The 20,599-nt window shown below is 32.4% G+C and overlaps 1 protein-coding gene and 2 pseudogenes across 3 annotated transcripts; all 3 read left to right on the forward strand.

The window, feature by feature from the left end:
• The first annotated feature begins 8,371 nt into the window (after positions 1-8,371).
• On the forward strand, positions 8,372-10,159 carry LOC114173513 (ethylene-responsive transcription factor ERF021 pseudogene; annotated as a pseudogene).
• Positions 9,998-11,959, forward strand: LOC114173512 (uncharacterized). 2 transcript variants are annotated; one of them, XM_028057969.2, is made up of 4 exons: positions 9,998-10,535; positions 10,626-10,740; positions 10,819-10,900; positions 11,038-11,223. In XM_028057969.2, the coding sequence occupies exons 1-4, from the start codon at positions 10,125-10,127 to the stop codon at positions 11,132-11,134; spliced, it is 705 nt and encodes a 234-aa protein (XP_027913770.2). In that variant the 5' UTR covers positions 9,998-10,124; the 3' UTR covers positions 11,135-11,223. The 2 variants fall into 2 exon arrangements, with proteins under 2 accessions (XP_027913770.2, XP_085526002.1); XM_085669876.1 differs by lacking the exon at positions 11,038-11,223 and adding an exon at positions 11,824-11,959 and having other exon boundaries at positions 9,999-10,535.
• Positions 11,290-19,316, forward strand: LOC114174551 (abhydrolase domain-containing protein C22H12.03-like; annotated as a pseudogene). The gene is made up of 13 exons (XR_014993001.1): positions 11,290-11,515; positions 11,824-11,959; positions 12,249-12,275; positions 13,173-13,263; positions 14,444-14,487; positions 14,854-14,952; positions 15,477-15,534; positions 15,610-15,662; positions 16,829-16,930; positions 17,488-17,553; positions 18,325-18,446; positions 18,689-18,860; positions 19,037-19,316. The product of XR_014993001.1 is annotated as an abhydrolase domain-containing protein C22H12.03-like (transcript).
• The last annotated feature ends 1,283 nt before the right edge of the window (positions 19,317-20,599 follow it).

A 20,599-nucleotide genomic window follows, 5' to 3' on the forward strand; every position in this document is an offset into this window, starting at 1 on the left:
AATCAATATAGAATCTGGACTTCTAATCATATGTATAAACTACTACTTTTGTCTAATTATACATTTATTAAAGATATAAATATCCACTTAATTTTTGTTGGCTTAAATACTTTTTTCGTCCTCATTTTCGTAGTGTTTGTTGCGGATGGTCCTCATTTTGACAGAATGTTTAAAATGATTCTCATTTTTATCGAATGTTTAAAATGATCCTCATTTTCGGAATTCGTGTTTTATTTGGTCATCTTCTGTGACGCTGTTTAAATAGTAACGGAATACTGTACAGTACACGTAACACACCCCAATACAACATAATACCAAAAAGTGTCACCTATACAGTGTTCTGTTACTGATTTAAACGGCGTCACAAAAGATGACCAAATAAAACACGAATTGCGAAAATGAGAACCATTTTAAACATTCAGTGAAAATGAGGACCATTTTAAACATTATGTCAAAATGAGAACCATCCGCAACAAACACTACAAAAATGAGGACGAAAAAAATATTTAAGTCGCTAAATATTAACTGCTTCTGAACATTTTTATGAAATGTCAATTAAGACTGATTAATTTATGTTAGTTTGACTTACTTTGATTATGAATTGTAATGTATAATATTTCTATTTATTAATTCTCGCTGTTTTTATTGAATTTGGACAAAGTATTTTCGAGGGGCAGTATAAAGTTTTTAAGAATCAAAACGATATCTCTCATGGAAAAAATGAATTTTAAAGAGAAACAAAAAGGAGATTCACTCGTAAAAAAAAATTCTTAACATTCAAGCCGTATAGAATATTGTATAGTATAATAATAGTGTATGGATTTGTTTATAGCTTTTTGGATCAGTAGATGTAAATATTTTAAACATAGGACTTTAAGTCTAACTCAATCCTATAAAATCAACTTGTAAAGTGACATTTGCACCTCATTTATATCCTATGAAATTATCTTATCTCTAGTCAATGTGGGTCTTCCAACACACCCTCTCATGCCAGTGTCTATATATCTTGTGCGTGGGACTATAAATTAATGGGCAGAGCGGCCCGATAGCGGGTAGAACAGAATGTCCAAGAAAACTCACTAGGATATACTTTTTAACCAGGCTCTGATACCATGTTAGAAGTGAAGTTTAAACCTAATTTAATCTCACAAAATCGACTTATAAGGTGAGATTTGCACTTTATTTATATAATATGAAATTGTCCTATAGAACTTTGATCAAGTAATATCATTTGAAATATAGTTAATTCTGAATATTTTCACAATTTACATCCAGTACATTTGGATTTATTTGGACTAAGTATGTGCATTTTGGATTGAGTATATATAATCATTGCTCATGGTATATAATAATTTACCAACACATTTTACATATTTATATAAAATCATTTAAAGAAGTGGACAAAAATGAAAATTAATTTTGATAACCAATTATTTACAATCATTATTTAAACACTCATTAGTACTAATTTGTTTTTATGTTAAAAGAAGAGCATTCCAATATTAACAAAAAAACACGAAAATAGACACACACAAAAATTATTTGCAATGGGCTAAGAAGCGTCACCACTAGTGATAGTTTATTTGTTCTCACAAAGTGGACGAGCAATAATGGTTTCGTATTTCAAATTTTTCGAAATGTAAGTGAGGTGTATGCTGTTTGTATCCTTACAAATTAATTTAAGTTCGTATACTTTTTTTTTTTGTATTTGATACTTACTACAAACAAACTTTTGAATTTATTTTACAATAACTTATATGGTGAGATGATTTTTGGAAGATTCATTTACATAAAAATAAAATTTTGGTATAATTAATGATTTACTTATCAAATTTGTTGGTTTTCTTCCTTTTTTGTCTCTTTACTATTATTATTTTTTGCAGTTTAGCCTTTCAAAGTAAACCATTTATGTCCACCGTTAATATTTATTTTCTCTGTCTTTTTTATCTGCTACGTTTTCTAAAAAAAAAAAATCAAAATATTTATTAGTCATAAGAAATTCTTTTGGTTTCCATAAAGAACCTTATGAAGCGTTTAAAAAACGTGCCGAGCGAGTAATTCAATTGTTAGCATCTCTATTATCGTAACAACTAACAAAAATTACAGTTAATTGTGAAATATATAATTAATAGTTACAGTAATTTATACACTTATTACTTCCATGCCAAATATTTTTTGTCACTAACTACAAGAAGTCTTTAATCAATATAAAAACAAAAAAAAATGTAGAGCCGTTAAAATAGATTGGAATCCGTAAGTCAATCTGGCCGACCATGGGTTATGATTGGATTGGGTTAAAATTTTCTTACAAATTTTAATATAGGTTAATTTTTGACTTGATCCACTTAGAACCTGACTCGTCCGAGTTGAATCCATGGTGACCCAGATTGACTCACAAACCAGAAATAAAAGGTCACATAAGTATTTGGGTCGGATTATGTTCTGTTTTTAGCCAACACATTGGTATACTTGTGATTTTAGTTTGTAGTTGGAATTTAACATCTTTTTGGATTACATTTGGATTTGATTGAAGTTTATTTAGATTTTAATCAGAATTATAATCTAGTTTTTTTAGATTGAAGAAAAAATTGTATTTTTTTTTAATTAAGTGAGTCAGTGAGCCAACCCGTTTAACCCACCAAATCGTGGTGGGTCGGGTCGGGTTTGAATTGTTTTGACTCGCTAATAAGTAAGTCGAGTTAGATTGACTCACTAAGTGACCAATCCGTGGTGGGTCAAGTCGGGTTAGATCAGATTATCCGTAAAATCTATAAGCATTATGTGATAAGACGTAATTAGGAAAAGGAGTCTCTATTATTATTTATTAAATTCTGACATGAATATTATTCATGATAAATTAAGCAAACATTTTTTTTTATCAATAACATAATTGTATATGAAATATACATTTGGACTGAAATTTTGATATTTATAAATTATACGATGAGTTAAGCGCATGCACTGGCATAACGGAACATGGTAATTTGTTGTAGTCCACTAAATTGAGTGGATTTATTCACTTTGGTTTCACTTCTATCATAGTATCCACAATCTTAAAAGTTGACACTATTAGAAACCAACAACATAGGCTATTTTAGTTGTGTTCATCATTTGAAGCACACATTATTAATTATTGAAAGTACTTTCTTAGGTTATTTTGAGGTTAGGTGTTGTGTTTTTTTTCTTTTTCAAATAAAATTGATACATATGTAAATGCGTGGAAGAGAGTGTGTGCATGCTCCCTCCACTTTGTATGGACAAGGAGCCACAAAATCTAACGCGCTTCTTTCTCACAACAATGCTTCACATTAACGTATGTGAATTTTAGTTACGTGTGTTCAGACAATCCTTAATGGATAACACCAATGCTATACCATAATCAATTTCATGTAAGATATTTTCACATTTTCTTGTTTAGTTTATGGACAAGTTTGGATATAAAAAGATGTTGATGAGTTTGCTGGAAAAGGAAAAGCTGGTTGCAATAATTAATTGAAACTTATTACAAATATTTTAAAAAATTGATAAAATCACATTAAAACAGTTGCTTATTGAAGTAGGTGACAATAGTGAATTGATAAAATTGAAAATTTATGAAAGGATTGTTTCTGTTATATTTTGAAATAATTTCAATTTCACTACATGAATGAAAGTATTGTCGTATTATTTGATCACCATCATGTGTAATATTCGATCAATCTCACCTTGAACCATCGACTTTGATACTACTGATAAGTTTATATATATTTTCTCAATGTTATAGTTATAGTGTTATTTAATATATATATATATATATATATATATATATATATATTGGTTTTACACATAATAGAATTTTTATACCATATAAAAAGATGAAATTTGAATTAAATTTAACACTATAAAATTGATTTATGAGATAAAATTTTTATTTATTTATATACTCTAAATTATTTTTATTTGCAAGTCGTATGATATCTTCAATAATTTTTTATTTTATTATATATATATATATATTAATTATTAAATTGAAACAAGAGACGTACAAGAATACTTCTTTCTTGTCCATCTTAATTACACCTACATCTTTAGTACTTTGAAACGCTACACTCATAAAATGTCTTGGGATTAATAATATTAACAAAATATACATACATGCAAAGTATACTCTATACTTAAGTTTGCATTTTAATTTCTAAGATATTCAAGACATTTATAAATTTTTAAAATTAACCATCATTGCATGAATAAAACATGTAAGCAGTGTTTAGCTATTGTTTATATTTGAAAAAAGAAGAACGAAGAATTGAAAAATGTAAAATATGATTATGTGTAATAGAATATAATTTCACCAATATTCAACCCAATGTATTTTAATATATGAGTGAGATAATTGTTTTATAAATATATCAAGACTTAAATACCTTTTTCGTCTTTATTTTCGTAGTGTTTGTTGCATATGGTCCTCATTTTGACAGAATGTTAAAATGGTTCTCATTTTCGTAATTCGTGTTTTATTTTGTGATGTCGTTTAAATCAGTAACGGAGCACTGTACAGGTGACACTGTTTGTATTACGTTGCATTGGGGTGTGTTACGTGTACTGTACAAGTGTGGTAATTTAGAAACCATGCAGAATATCACAACAATCAAAGCACAAACAAACCTCAAAATAGAATTACGAAAACCTTAATCCACGAGCAAATACAACCCAAAAAACCCTAAATCCACTTACCTCGTTGATGATGATTAATTGGAAATTTGAAATGAAGAGCGCGACTCCAATCCAACAACGAAATGACAAGTATTAGCTGCTTTCTTTACAAATACGAGATCAAAAAAGACGAAGATGAAGAAATCGCCTCCAACGATGAAGAGTGCGACTGCAATCCAACTCAAGCCCGAATTGCAAAATTTTTCCCAGATTGAAAAGTTAACGTTAATTAGCCATTTGTAAGTACACATAGTACACCCCAATGCAACTTAATACAAACAGTGCCACCTGTACAGTGTTCCATTACTGATTTAAACGGCGTCACAGAAAATGACCAAATAAAACACGAATTGCGAAAATGATGACCATTTTAAACATTCGGTAAAAATGAGGATCATTTTAAAGGACCATTCGCAACAAACACTAGAAAAATGGATGAAAAAGGTATTTAAGCCATATATCAATTACATTTTTTATTATATCATACATAATCAAATCACTCTTAACTTTTTCTTCATTTTTTTTTCTTTTTATCTTTTTTATTTCTTTCCTTAATTCAAAGACTCTTCTACCTTCAACTTCTTTCTCTTTCCTTTATTTTTTTTTTTCACTTACCCATTTCCATTTAAGAAAATATTTTTTTGACTATTAAATTTTGACAACTTTCTCTTACAATTTTATGTGACATCTTTTAAGTAGTTTTTTATTTTATTTTCTCATTTTCAATATTTTAAAATCACTCAAAAAATAACACATCATATTATAAGAGAAAGTTGTCAAAATTTAGTAGTCAAAATATCATTGTTATTCCATTTATTATCCAAACTCAACCGAATCCAAAAGTGAAGAAGTCCCTATCCAGTAGAAGGGAAAGTGTTTGGTTGTTATAATGGTCATTTGGACTTTGAATGAGTTATGTATTAAAAAATAATTATCATTATTATAAAATTAATAGTTATTTTATTTTTTTTAAAGTCCTTGTCCCTACGTGCATCCTATTCTATGGCCATGAGTGTTTTCTTTTAGTTTTCCTGGTTTCACGTGGGATACATATTGGGTAGAACCCATCCTTTTTATGATGATGATGACCAACATTTATTCATATTTTACTTTATTATTATTATTATTTTAAAAACAAAAATAATTTAACCACGAATAACATCAAAATTTAACCCTTTTTTTAAGACTCCATTCATCTTGACCTAATCTTTAGCAAACCCTGATTAGGTGAAGTTTAGGGATAAAAAGTTAGTTTAATAATAAAAAAAAACATGAAATGAGGTTGTCTAAAATAGTAGATTATACTAGGTCAATTTAGACATTAAGAGTGGTGTTTAATATGAGAATGCGTGTTATTGTCTAGCTGCCAAGCAATAAAAGCACGCCATATAAATAAAAAAAAAAAAAAAGGTACAAAATAGTAACTTCCACCTTTTCATCCACGATCATTCTCATTTATACAATTTTGATTCTATGGTCATTTATTTGTAACATTATTTATGAACTAAAACTTGCATTTGATTTTTTGTTTTTATAATATATGAAGTGTCGATTTAATGAAAATTAGTATCTCTTTAAAACTTTTGACTAATTTAGTTTTTCATATTTAAAAATGTGTGAATTTAGTTATTTTATCTAAATTTTGTTAAGTTTATCTGATGTTTCAAACGCATTTCATGATAGTTTTTGAATTGTTTATATCGTTTGACACATTTTAGCTTTAATGTTAACTCAAATCTTATCATAAAATATGTTTAAAATGTCAAATAAACTTAAGAAATTCTGGTAAGAGGGATTAAATCCACGCATTTCTAAAGATGAATGACTAAATTGACATAAAATTTCGAAGAGGTACTAATTCTAAAATTCACTAAACTTAAGTATCAAAAACATATTTAACCTTAAGCTCAAAATTTGTATTTGGAAAAAGAAAAAGTGAGGGAAATAGATTTTTTTTTTCTTAAATACCAACCAAAATTTCTCATATAAATTCATTGTTTAATTATTCTTATTGTGAAATCTGAATTCAGTACTATCTGTTTTTTTTTTCTTTAAAACAATCAAGTTGTATGAGTGGTATATTCTTTTTCTCTTTTAAAAAATATATATATTTTCTGTTTGGTTCTTTTAGGAATCACTTATCTCAAGGGAAATACAGACTGTGTTGAGAACTTTTATATTGTTATAAACAAATGGCAATTTATTTATTTTATTATGTTTGTTTGTTGCATGTTTTATCACTTAAATGACTTTTAGGATATCTTCAATGGATCTGGAAGAGTACTTTATATTTTGTAAAATATTTAGCATATTAATTTAATTCATCTTATTATTTTTGAAATATTTTGTACATATAAAACAATTTAGATTTGTTGCATTTTTATTTCTAATTTAAATAAACAATGTTAATTGTTGTAAAATAAAAGCAATAATTAAAAATTCAAGAATATTGATATTGGGGATTCTTTTAGTTGATTTTGATTGATGTTAATCTTTAATAAAAGTTCATTCAGATTTTTTTAAATAAATTGATTTTTTTTATTTATATTAGGGAAGATTATTTTTAATTGACGTATATCTCATTATTTAAGCCGACATCAATTAAGACTATATTCACAAAATTAATATGTTAAACTATATTTTTTTTTTGTCAACTCTTTATTAGTGTTGACCGGAAAAAATTACAATGTGACATTGACAAAAAAAAATGTTCTTAGTTAATGTTTGTCATAAAATCTCTCCATCAATATTAGAAAGACAAACAATTATGACATATTATTGACAAAGAAAAACATTGATGTCAACGAAATGAAATATAATTTAAATATGTGAGAAAAATAGCCAAACAAAACCTTAACTAATAAGGACAGTAAAACAATAACAATTTATGAGTTTAATAAATTTAATTAATAGGATGATATTCACTTTTATTTAGATGTATCAATTTGACAATCATTTTTAAAAATGTGTCAATCGAGTGACAAGATGTCTCAATTAGGTCATTTTCAATAAAAAATATTAACACCGTTAACGGTATTGATATTTAAAATGACTTATAAAATTAAGTATTAATATTTGTATTAAATTTAGTGGTAAAAATCATGAATTAAGTTAATAACTTTAATAATTTTTGTCTGAAAGAAACTTGATTAAGATATTATTTCAAAAATTAAGACTATATTGATACATTTTTAAAATCGGATATCAATCTGACACATCTAAACAAAAGTAGTTATCATCCAACTAATTAAACTCGATGTATGTGAATTATAAAGTTTTTATCCGCTACAGACACTCCTGAATAACCTAAAACCTCATTATCAAAAAAAAATACAAAACAAAACATTTAAATAAACATGTACATGCCCATGCTGATCTAACATATCCAAAACCTTATATTAGATTCTACGAATTTGGAATTCTGATTGGAAAAACCATTGCCACCTAAGTTTTCAAAACGCGTCCTAAACAGTCACTCTTTTTCACTTAATCTAATCCCCAAATTTTCAACCTCAAAAAGTTTGCACAAACACATGGCACCACCTCCATAACTCTTCACTTCCCAATCTTAACAAAAACAAATACTCACAAAAAATCTTCAATATTTAATAACTACAACATCACCAACACTTACAAAAAAACATTATTGTTCATAAAGCAAAAATATCACCCAATCAAAACCAAAATAAAAATAACAACAACAATAAAAAAAAAAAAACATAGACATAGATTTTGTTGGAAAACTTGTTGGAAAACAAAGGGCAAAGGAAGCACCTACGAGGAAGGTCACCAAAATCAAGATGTTGCTGATGCTCCCACGTTTCGCATCCACATCTATAAATACCAACGACAATGTTCCGCACATCACTACCGCTACAACATCAACAGCAACAACAACAACGTTAGCTATTACAATTCACAACACTGCAAAAGACATTTTATAATTCAAGTGTATAACGTTACTCAAATTTCAAAGCTTGGACGCTGATTTTGCATGGACATGCCGTCTTCGAGTTCAACCCATGTTGGCGCTGCGTCTTCTGCGTACAGAGGAGTGCGCAAGAGAAAATGGGGCAAGTGGGTCTCCGAAATCCGCGAGCCCGGAACCAAGACCCGGATTTGGCTCGGCAGTTTCGAGACGCTGGAGATGGCCGCCGCCGCCTACGACGTGGCGGCGTTGCATTTCCGTGGCCGCGACGCCAGACTGAACTTCCCCGAGCTCGCAAGCACGCTGCCGCGCCCCGTCAGCAACAATGCCGACCACATACGCATGGCGGCGCACGAGGCGGCCCTGCGGCTCCGGACCAACCCCGCCCCGCCGGAGACCGGAGGAGGCATTTCCCCCACGGCGGCGCCGCTGACGGTGAGACTCTCCCCCACTCAGATTCAGGCCATCAATGACTCCCCCATGGACTCGCCTCAGACGTGGATGCAAATGCCGGACACTTTCATGATGCACGATCAATCCATGATGTTCGCAAATGGTTATGCCTTTGAAGACAACGAGTGGGAGCATATGCAGAATGATTCTCTCTGGGATCCTTAGATACACATATACATACATACATATACATTATACATACGTACATTCACACGGTATACCAACAGTGAAGAAGAATACGAATACACCACATATACCATATACCAGTATTGCTATTAGTTTATTGTGGTTACGTTACGTTTCGTTACATTATGACTAATGAATTAATTAAGGTGAGGTGACAAGAACGGTGACACTGACGCCATGTCTCTCTGCATTTGACCAGTCCTAGGTTTTGAAAATAAGAGGCGTGGAGGAACATGCGAACATGCCATTGCTTCCTTTTTCTTTTTGTTCTTTCCTCCATGGATCATTTGGAAGTACCTAGACTATAGCTTATGGAGATGAATTAGCAAGAAAAGATCACACTTTGGAGGGTCCCAGTAGAGATTAGTGTAACTATTTGTTGTGGGAGAGATTTGTTTAATCAAAGATTTTTGATTTAGTATAGTGGGTGGGATTTGTTCTGTGTACCAGATAAGCCACGAACTCTGTTTATTGGCTGTGTTTTATAGGCTGTGGAAGAGTGTGGTGTGCTTTTATTCTATTATAGTAAATGTATTGGAACTCCATTAATATACTAATTTCTTCTGAGATTTATCCATTTCTTCCTCTTCTTTGCTTTGTTTTTCATCCAAAAAAAGACACCACCTTTTATTTTCACAGGCTTTTTTACTTTTGGGCCAATGGGTTGGGCTTTTTTTTTATGTACATGGATTGACCCAAACCGAAGCAAAAAAAGACATGAAAGGTTTGCTGTATCAGATGACCTCTCTGCATAATCAGTGGTAGTTGGTGTTCGTGTTATGTCAGTTAATAGAAAAAAAATGGAGAAAGTGTGAAGAAGAGCGATTGATTGTGCTTGTATTGTAGAGTGAAGTGTCTCTGGAAAATGTTTATCATCACTTCAAATTCCACTCCCACTTGGTTGTTTTCTAACTCAGTTTCACCTTTGTCTCTATCTTCTCCATATTCCTCCATCAAAATCGTTAAAAGCTTGAAGCTTTTGAACATAGTTGACGCCCCGTTTGCTGTTCCAGAAAAAAATGGAAGCAAAAGAAGAAGAAGAAGAAGAAAATGGGGAGCAATTGATGGAAGTGGCGAGAAGCAATCCGTTACTGTAGCAATTGATGGAAGTGATGATGATGATGATGATGATAACGGTGTTGATTCAGCTTCAGCTGTGGTGAGGAATTTCTATGGAGGAATCAACGCGCATGACGTGGATTCTGTTGAGTACCTTATCGCAGAGAATTGTGTGTACGAGGATCTTGTCTTTCCCCAACCCTTTGTGGGTCGTAAGGTAACTTACATATTTACATCAGAAATCAATTGTAGTAGTTAAGACAAGATAAGTCATTAGTTTTATTTTAGGGTTCACTATATTATGCAGGAAATTCTTGAGTTCTTCAAAAAATTCACCAATTCTACCAGCAAAGATCTGCAGTTTGTTATTGATGATTTGTCTACCAAGGACCCCTCATCCGTTGGGGTGATATGGCATTTAGGTGCATTACACAGATTCTGTTGTTCTTTATTTTTCGATGTCTTTTGAGATTAAATTAAACATTTGAAAATGTTTTCAGAATGGAAGGGAAAACCTTTTCCCTTTAGCAAAGGTTGCAGTTTTTATCGTCTGGAGGTGATCAATGGCAGAAGACAAATAACGTGAGTGATGATAGTGTCTTTCGTAATAGCTTGCAACATTTTCATCTTTGATTGGCTAATGCTTATTACAAAGTTGTTTAATTTTCTTTTCTACAGTACCAAAATTCACAGATAAATCTTACATTTTGTGAAAACAGATATGGGCGAGACTGTGTTGAACCTGCAATCAAACCTGTCGTTTGTTATTTTCCATTAATCATAAATAAACAAGTAAGATGTAAGAATAATAATTAAAGATAGGAAATATGAAATCTTGAATATTTTTTTAATAATTCTTTAAATAAAGTAATCGCGCATTTATTTTTTCCTTTTTTTGGTAACCGACCGTGAGAGAGAAAGAGAGATATTGGCGCCCCTCTCTCTTTCTTTCTTTCTCCGCCAAGGCGCCACAACATTGTGCGCTGTCTACCTCCGCTCCTTTCTTTCTTCTTCCACTCTTTCTCCGATCTGCATTTCTGTATTTGCCATTCTCTTTAGATGCCTCTTTTCTCTCAGTCATCGCCCTGCTGTACCGCCGCGGCGGTGGCGGCAGTTAAGTCGTCGGACCGGAAGACGAAATTCGTCTCACCTGCATTGAGGAATTGCCTCACATCTCCAGTTCTTCGTCTCTCTGAGGTGCATTTCTTGGCTTCATAGTTTCTTCGATAATTTCAATGCGTTGCAAATTTAGCATACGTCATATGTCATAATCGCACTTAGGCTTCGAATCTTTCAATGCTTGAGCGGCGCAGTCGCTCTTTTACTGCTGAATTTGATTGGAACTTGTATGAACTTAGAAGCAAATACGTTGATGCTAATGTTGCCGTTTGAGCTTTGTATTTAGTTGTGCAATTGTTAACTGTCTGTACCGTGGTACGTTCATTGCGTTGAGTCGTTGAGACGGCGTACTCTCACGTTCTGTATGGGTTATTTTTTTTGTGTAGAATGACAAATTCAACGTTTCTCGGTTAGCTCTTTGCCACTCTAGGCGGGCAGTTAAAGGCCAGACCATAGCAATGGCATTAGTGGGGCAACACTGTTGGAGAAAAGGGGGAGGTGGCCACCTCCTCTAGCATCTTGGTAATCTGAATGCTCATTTCATGTGTTTTTTTGGTTAATTAATTTTTTTCCATCGTGTGTTTACACTTGGCACTCTAAAAAGAGTAGAGACGTTTGTTGTATTTTCTTAGTTGCAAAGTCAGTCAACTATGAAGTTTGTTTAGTGCGTTTAGTGAACAGATAATAAAAAATAGAGACAAGTTCTAAATTCTAATTGCAAAATGCATCTAATGCTTTCCTCTATAAAGAAGTGTTACCTAATTTATCCCTGTTTATTATAACTGAGATTTTTGTGCGTCCTTGTCTGCAGGCATATGATTTGATTCAGGGGGAACTTGTAAGTATTATTTATTGCCTCGCCATTTCATCTAACGGGATTTAGTTTTCAGATTCAAACTTGTAAGAATTAACCTTTTTACTTTCTAGATTCAGAGTCTTCCATTCAATCCATTAGAATATTTATGTGCGTGAAAGAGTGATTGTGTTCATTTTTAAATTCAAATCTTGTTTAGTTGTTCTTTACTGACAATGCAAGATACTCTCACATTGGCCTTTAAGTTACTTCGTGTTTTTAGTTGGGCTGATTTATGGCAGAGTGTCAGACATGTATTATATAAGCTTACTTGTTATGCAAAAGATTATTTTTTTCAATAGGAAACATAATTTTGCCGAAACTAAACTGTCTATTTTCAAAAAGCCAAAGTTATGAACTCAAGTCATCCAGTTCTTGAAAGCGGTTCTTACTTTTTGTTGGATTTTACCTCATTTAGAAGTGAATCATATTAAATCTAATAACAACAATCACTACTAAGCCTTTTCCCACAAGGTGGGGTTGGCTTAAGGGATGTCTGGAAGAGTTTATGGCTTTTGGGCATCTAGTTTGACTCCCATAAACTTCTTTATGTTTCTATCATAATAAGCTCATTTTAACTTATTCCAATAAATTCCATGGCTAAATTTATGGCTTAAGCCCTAATATTATGATAAGACAAACACACCCTTAATGTATTAAGCACCGATATGGAACAAAAAGTTGTTGACCATACAAATCCATTGATTGCTTCCTCACAAAATTGATTTGAAACTATATGAGGATATTTAGACAAAAGTTTGTAATATAACATTGGATTGATTGCTGCAACCCTCGTGTATTTTCATAAGTTAATGAATCTCATTGATATGAAGTTGTGTAAAGCTATAAGAGACTAATATGCCGGCATAATTTCCTATACAGGTGAGATGGAGTTCAGTTATGGACAGATCTTTACCTGATCCGCCTACAGCCGTTTTTCTGCATGGGATCCTAGGATGCAGGAAAAACTGGGGTGGGTGATTCTGTGTACATTTTTTTTTTGCAAGCCTTTGGTAATATAAATTTTATGCATGGCCTGAATTGTTTTATGTATTGTGCATGGTTATGATTTGGCAACAATGTGGTCTTCCTTGATCAAATCATTTTTCAGTTTTACATGCTCCCAGAACTGAAAAGTAAATTTAGAGTAGCTAGGCTGGAGATCTGGATATTTATGGCTATTAGTTACTACGTGACTGATAATTTCAAAGCCCTTTTTTGTTCAGGTGAAATGACATTATGAATTAGTATGTGCAAGTGTATAAGTTTGACTTGGATAATTTCAATGAAAAGGGATATAATCCCTATCATTTTGTTTCATGTAACTTTTTGAGAAATGGGCTTAGATACACTTTTAAGTTCATCTATTTGTACTTTCTACATAAACCCATTTTGTTTCTTATATTTCCAATTCAATACGTATGATTCCATATTCTTGGTTTCAGTACTGTTTCTCTTGCTGATGAATATAACTGATAGGCGAACATATGTCTATTTTCGTTACTAGTGCAGCCATTCATCAGAAATATATTGTAGTATTGCATGAAAATCTAATGTTGAGTTGAATGAAATTATAGAGACTAAAATGAGAAAAATTAAGTTCCCTAAAACATAAGAAGTTTAAGCTTTTTCTGGAATTTCTTGTGGGTTATGTCTATAAGGGCAATTTGTAGGATTTCTTTGTTGGTGGACATTCAGCCTATTAGAGAGTTGGTCCTTGGTTGATTATTTTCTCTCTGAGACTTTTCAAGTTTTCTTGATATATAAATAAACTAAATTTAACTTATTCAACCTTTAATTTCACAAGAAGCCTTGTTGGGTGGAAGAGTGGAAGTCTAAGCCAATTGAGATGTATTTATACATTGGGTAGTTAAATGCTGGTATCCTTATGTGGTAAGGAGAAATATCTGTAGTGTGTTAATCGAACAATAAACGAGTCACTTACTCTTTGCTTTCTTATTATATGAAGCTAAATCTTTATTTTTCTTTTCTTGCATTTTTTCTTTTTGTTGTAGTTTTCATGTGGTTTCTGATATTTAAGTTAGATATGTTATATTTGCGAAGAAGTATTTTTGGTTCGCAGTCAAATATATCGAGAAAGAATACATTCTTAGCTACTTTCATAATTTGCTGCTGAAAGAGTGATATTGCAGGAAGTTTTGCTAGGAGATTGGCTCTAGAGTTTCCTACATGGCAGGTATTTTACTTTAAATTTTTATGCTGAGTTGTGTATGGTACTATTTGACATGTTAATATTTATCGTTATTAGCAGGTATTATTCATATGGAATTAGTTTTAGTCCTCTGATAGCATGGAAATACCTGCACTGTCAACAAACCAGTTATAGTCACTAATTTAAAACTTTGTTAAAAAGATTTTGTTTAAAATGGAGGATGCAACACTTTCTGGTTTATTGTTGTGTGATAAGTTTGGATCAAATTATTTGACTCTGATTAGGTAATATTTTATTTTTTGGATATCCTAAGTTTTGACAGTAGGGGTCCAATAATTTGGATTTACAAAAATCTGAATCCTGTTTTTTTCTTTTTGTTTGCATTGACAGTTCCTTTTAGTAGACCTTCGCTGTCATGGTGATTCAGCATCAATGAAGAAGACAGGTCCCCATACTGTAGCATCTGCTGCTAGTGACGTTCTAAAACTGGTGCGCTTTCTTTATTATGTTTCTTTAATCATTGTCATATATATGTGGTAGGTTTGCTAAAGAATATGGGAGAGGGTCTATGAATTTCACTCCACCTATTCCTAATGAGATTTAAACTTTGGTTCTACTGCATGGAAAACCCAGTTTTCAACCATTTGGATTTCCTTGGGGACTTGCACCTCACCCTGACCCTTCCTTTGTCTTTCATGATTTACAGTCTCTCTCTTCTCTCTAGTTTGGATGAATTCCTCAAATGTTTATTGGCTTTGCCGCTCTAGTTCCCTTAATTTTAATTGCAATATGTCGTCCTTTTTAAATGTTAAAATGCTAAATGATATCAATTTGTGGGAATTAAAATCAAAACATTTTTTCTGAGTTCGGGGAATATTTTACTATAGATAGAAAACCTTGGAATGTTTAAAATGTAGGTCAAACTTGCTTGTTGATTAGATTCCTGCTGTTCTGTATACATATAATTTATTTTCCCTTTCTTGTAATTACTTCCTCTTTGTTCTTGTGGATAGGTTCGAGATCTAAGAATAACACCTCGTGTGCTAGTTGGTCATAGTTTTGGGGGAAAAGGTCAGTCGCTGATTGTTTGATAAGTTAATTTTTTTTAAGTGCCTTTTTTTCAGTACACATTCGTCCATTTTTCAGTTGTTTTGAGCATGGTAGACCAAGCTGCAAAGCCTCTTGCTCGGCCAGTTAGAGTAAGTCCGAATTCCATTTGTGTTTGCTTTTGCTGGATGAAGTATCAGCTTTCAACTATTTTTATGTGTTAAAAATATGCAGCATGTTGGTTTTTAAATCCCATTCCCACTGTAATATTTAACAATGCTTTAAGGATGAAAATATGGATAATGGAGGATGTATAGCAGTTTCCCTTAATCGTGTTGACACTAGAATATATGCATGAGGCTCAGATGGAGAACTCCTATGATGATAAGAATTTTATTGTGCATAAAATATTTTTTTGCTATGACAATAAGTGTGGTTGAATCTGTACCCAAAAGTTGTCTTGTCTCTATGTATTATACTATTCATGAAGATGCTAAGATAGAAAAGTTTTTATAATAAATTGTCTGGTAGGATAAAATGCATGATAAAATGCTTACTATGAGTATTGGATTTAGATGATCATTTGATGTTTAAGTGTGGACAGCCCACACTGGTTGGTAATTATACTCTAAAGAGGTTCAATTACCAGAGAAACTAAACATCAATTGAATACACAGCAACCAACCTCCTGGAGTGTGGACTGAAAAATTCTGTCTAAATAAAGAGAACACCACGGATGGAGTAAGTGGCAACTTGTTACTGTAGTATGTGAGAATGGAAATCTGATTAAGGATCAGTGGAAAAGATGCTAGAAGATTATGGTGGTTGGAAAAAGCATCACGCTTACATTACATGTCCTTCTGTGTGGCAAAATGAGCAGAGGAGAGATGCATGCAAATGACAGAGATGATGAGTCTTAGTGTTGGGGGAGGGGGATTCTTCTGATCAGAGGTACTCAGCAGGGACTGCAGATGCCAGAAAACGGGCTAGGTGTAGATAAAGGAACCAGAAGTTACTCATCATTACTTAACTGTGTCTCTCAAATATAGTCATTAAGGAGGTTCTCAAAATAATATTGGTTCATATGTGAGATCTATTTTCAGATTGGACTGCTCTGAAACTCCTGAAAATTGAATACATATTAATTAGGTGGGACTTTAAAAAGCTGAACAACCTAACAATAAGACTACGTAAAGAGATCAGCAAGGTGAAAAAGTCAGACTTGACAAGGATTTAACTGTAGTTTCTGTTTTGTTTGTCTGTATATATGTATGAGTGCTTCTGAACTGTTTCATACTTGTTACTATGCTATTTGAAGGCTTGGGTTCTGGATGCAACTCTTGGAAAAGTTCGAGCTGGTGGAGATGGAGAAGATCATCCTGCAGAACTTATATCCTTTCTAAGAACACTGCCAAAGGAGGTAGATCCTTATTCTTTTTTCTGAGAGAAACAAATATAGAAGAAGTTAATTTGATTAAATGTGTCAATTTTGTTCTAATTCCTAAACTTTAAGATTTGGTTGTTGAGTTTAATCAAAATTCATGTTTTTATAATGATGTATGAAAATCACAAGTACAAAATTGTTGTCAAGTGCATGATTGTCAAAGCAACCAACCGTGTGTTCAAAATTGCTTTGGCACGTCACTATCAAAATCATTACGATTCAAAATTTAACTCTCCCATATGAGATACGGTTCGCGATTCAACTGCAATGTATAGAGTATAAAGAGGGGGGAAAAGAAAAAAATAGAGGGAATTATGGAAACAAAGCTTGCCACTATTGTAATTACTATATAAATTTACTTTTATTATTTACATTTTATGTCCTCTTGATTGGCATCTCAGTAGCATAATAACTATCTCCCTTTACACTTTAGCTTCTTTTATATGTATAAATAAATTTACAGAATGCTTTCAATTTTGGTGCTATATTGTGATCTAACCTTTTATTTTTCTATGATCATTTCCTCAAGGAAGATATCTACAAAGCAGGAAGTTGTACGAGCTCTTATCCAACAAGGATTTTCCAATGATGTGGCACAGGTACAACTATGGTATACTTTGATATTGGTTGCTGCTCAATTTGTGTGTATTCTTGCTTTAAAGTGTCAGAAATTTTTGGCGTATCAATTGTATAGTGTTAGAAATATCATGTTTATTGAGAGTATGTGTCGGAAATTTCGTGTTTACTTGGATACTGTATGCTTTTTCTGAATTCACTGATGATATATAAATAAGGCCATTATTGGTGAAGCTCATGCCCAGTAAAGTATTTGGTCACTACCCTGTTTGCTCCTTGACCCTTCAGGCTTCAACTCATTTTATGCTAGAATGGTGTCATAATAGTTATAGAATGCATGATTCATGGTAAATTTTGGTGCCTTGAAGGCACTATAAATTCTAAAGTAAAAAGTTTATAATGTTGCCATCAAGTGATGAGACATGTTTATCATACTGCAACAAAATTTAAGTCTGCACATAGCCCGTACCTGTAAATTGAGTTAGAAAATCAGTCCAAATGTAAAACTAATCAGTAAATCATGAACATATCTGTATCAACTTTTCATAGATGAACACTTGGGTTTTACTTTTGGAAAGTTCAGTTTTCTTGCCTATCTGATTTGTCACACATTTATAATTGGTTCACCAGACGATTGATTAAACAAAATTTTAAGAGGATTGTTATCTTGATGAATAAGTTGGATGCTACAAAATTAACACAATTCACTTTAAAATAAATAAAGATAAAAACAATAGATTTTTTTGGCAATTTTTGTCTCTATTAATTTTTTTTTCTTTTGTTATCATGTCTAGTGGGTTGTGACTAACCTGCGACCTTCCAGCTCTGGTGATTCACAATCATCTAGCTTCTCATGGGTGTTTGACCTAAGGGGGATTGCAGAAATGTATCAATCCTATGAAGAAACAAATTTGTGGTACATACTGTTATCTATGGTGACAAATGTTAGATGTGATATATTGATTTATCTGTCCTACTTCTTTGGTTGAGATGGGTCCTTCCTCCTTTCATTATGAATTAGAATGGCAGTGTCAGGTCCTATATAAGTATGATTGTTAATTTTATAATATGCTGTTTGCTGAAGAAGGCAATCACATTTAATTATGAACTTAATCTTTCTTGTGTGGAACCAATAATGCTTTGTGCTTCTGTTCGTAGGCAACTTGTTGAAGATGTACCTCGTGGAGTGCATATGAACTTTTTGAAAGCAGAAAGAAGTTTGCATAGATGGGCTCTTGAAGATTTTCGGCGGATCCATGCAGCTGAAGAGGTTGCAGCTGAGGAAGGAGGTGGAGTTGAAATGCACGTCCTTGAAGACGCTGGCCACTGGGTATGTTATGTCATTCAATTTTTTTTTTTTATATAATGATCTCCTCCCGTATGTGTCTTTCACCTTCCGAGATCTATGCTATCGTCCAAAAAATACTTTCAACGTTAATACCTATGGCATTTGGATTGTTTGGGACACCATTTAAAAGAGGATTGATTTACTTTGTCTATGAACAGGTGCATGCAGATAACCCGGACGGACTCTTCAGGATACTGTCATCATCTTTCCAGGGAGGCAAGACCTGAGTTTGCAAATGTCTACTAGATGAGATTTTGCCTTCGATGTTTGACGCCATTCCTTCTTCCCATTTTCTGCAGTTATTCCTTTTGTATATGCTATTTATTTTTTTCACGATAATAATTTTTATGGTTACCCTATTCATTAAATTTCCTCCCCATGTTTTATGTCATCTGCGAGAGCAGCGTTGATGTTTAATTGTACACGGTCGTTGCTTTAGTTGCTTTGTCCGCAGGTAATTCTTCACTACTTAAATATGTTTTATGGCTTTAAATTCCAGATAAGTATTTTTCTTTAAAACAATGTTGTAGTCCTTTCATGCAATTTTTTTTTTTATTCAAAATGTTGTAGTCCTTTGATGCAGGAAAAGGTTTGAAATGAAAATGTGGTAGGATTTTCAAAAGTAACAATGTAAAATTCAAAGAGATCGTTACGCTAATGATGACTGTTGGTTCGCTAGTAACGTAAATGAAATCTTTAACCATATTTATTTGAAATTAAAACTAAACTACAGAAAAATTGTTTAAATCAGTGAGATATTGAATATCTGTATCATAACAATTTTTTTAGTCCCAGTCTCTTTTAATTCTTTTCTTATCATGACAACCCATTTAATTATTAGCATTGTGGCCCTCTAATTATTAGCAGGATGAGCACTGCAATTGGGGTTGCAGTCAGTGGTGCTTTCCCATGCCACGCCACCTATCACCACAGTGAGTGTGCTCCAAATCGTTGATAAACAAGTCCTCTCATAATTTGAATTAAACAACGCTTTGCTATCTCCTATCATAATTGCCCTAAACTTCCCAACCAAAATCTCAGAGTTATAGTTTCTTGACTTTCTTCATTTTTATGTCACCCTCCACGCCATGCCTCGTTTCGCCTGGAGGAAAAATGTGTTTCTTTACCCTTAGACTTAGACATCACTTGACTTTTTATTCTTAGACTTAATCAACAAAAATATTCAATGCCCATCACTCATGGGAGTGTCTAATTTTATACCAAAGAACAGTAAGAAAAGACTCGGTCAAAAATTTAAATTTGTAAATCACTAGCTTTTTCAAAGTCTGTAATTTTATTGGATCTTCTGAAACATCTTTATTGAAGAGATACAACACCAATAAAATTTAAGTTCAACTCATATAAAAAAATTAATACTATTTTCAATTTAAAATCTTAAAATAATAAATTTGAGTCGTCTGCCTATGTTGGTTAACTTTCATATTTCTATCCAAGGACACTTGAATTATCAAAGCAGGATTCATTTATAAAATCCAGTGCCATGATTGTCGGTTTCGTCTTGTATGCTACTTTCACTGATCATGCTATTCATGGAGGTCAACACTAGGCCACATTCTATGTACTATCAATAATAGCACCATTTCTACTGTGGTGCAAATCATTTTCCAATATGAAAACTATAATTTTCATGCCTTCAGCCAATTAATGATGTTAGCACTTTTAATTATTATTTTTATATATAATGACAATGCCAATAACAT

The sequence above is a fragment of the Vigna unguiculata genome, chromosome 2 (assembly GCF_037176805.1).
Source record: "Vigna unguiculata cultivar grain cowpea cultivar isolate G323 ecotype 2 chromosome 2, ASM3717680v1, whole genome shotgun sequence".
Lineage (NCBI taxonomy): Eukaryota > Viridiplantae > Streptophyta > Magnoliopsida > Fabales > Fabaceae > Vigna > Vigna unguiculata.

What these genes read in the sequence shown, in the direction of transcription:
- LOC114173512 (XM_028057969.2), top strand. Translation starts at nt 10,125, where the DNA reads ATGTTTATCATCACTTCAAATTCCACTCCCACTTGGTTGTTTTCTAAC. An exon ending in AACCCTTTGTGGGTCGTAAG is followed by an intron (nt 10,536 to 10,625) that starts GTAACTTACATA and finishes TATATTATGCAG; the next exon opens with GAAATTCTTGAGTTCTTCAA. An exon ending in TGGGGTGATATGGCATTTAG is followed by an intron (nt 10,741 to 10,818) that starts GTGCATTACACA and finishes AAATGTTTTCAG; the next exon opens with AATGGAAGGGAAAACCTTTT.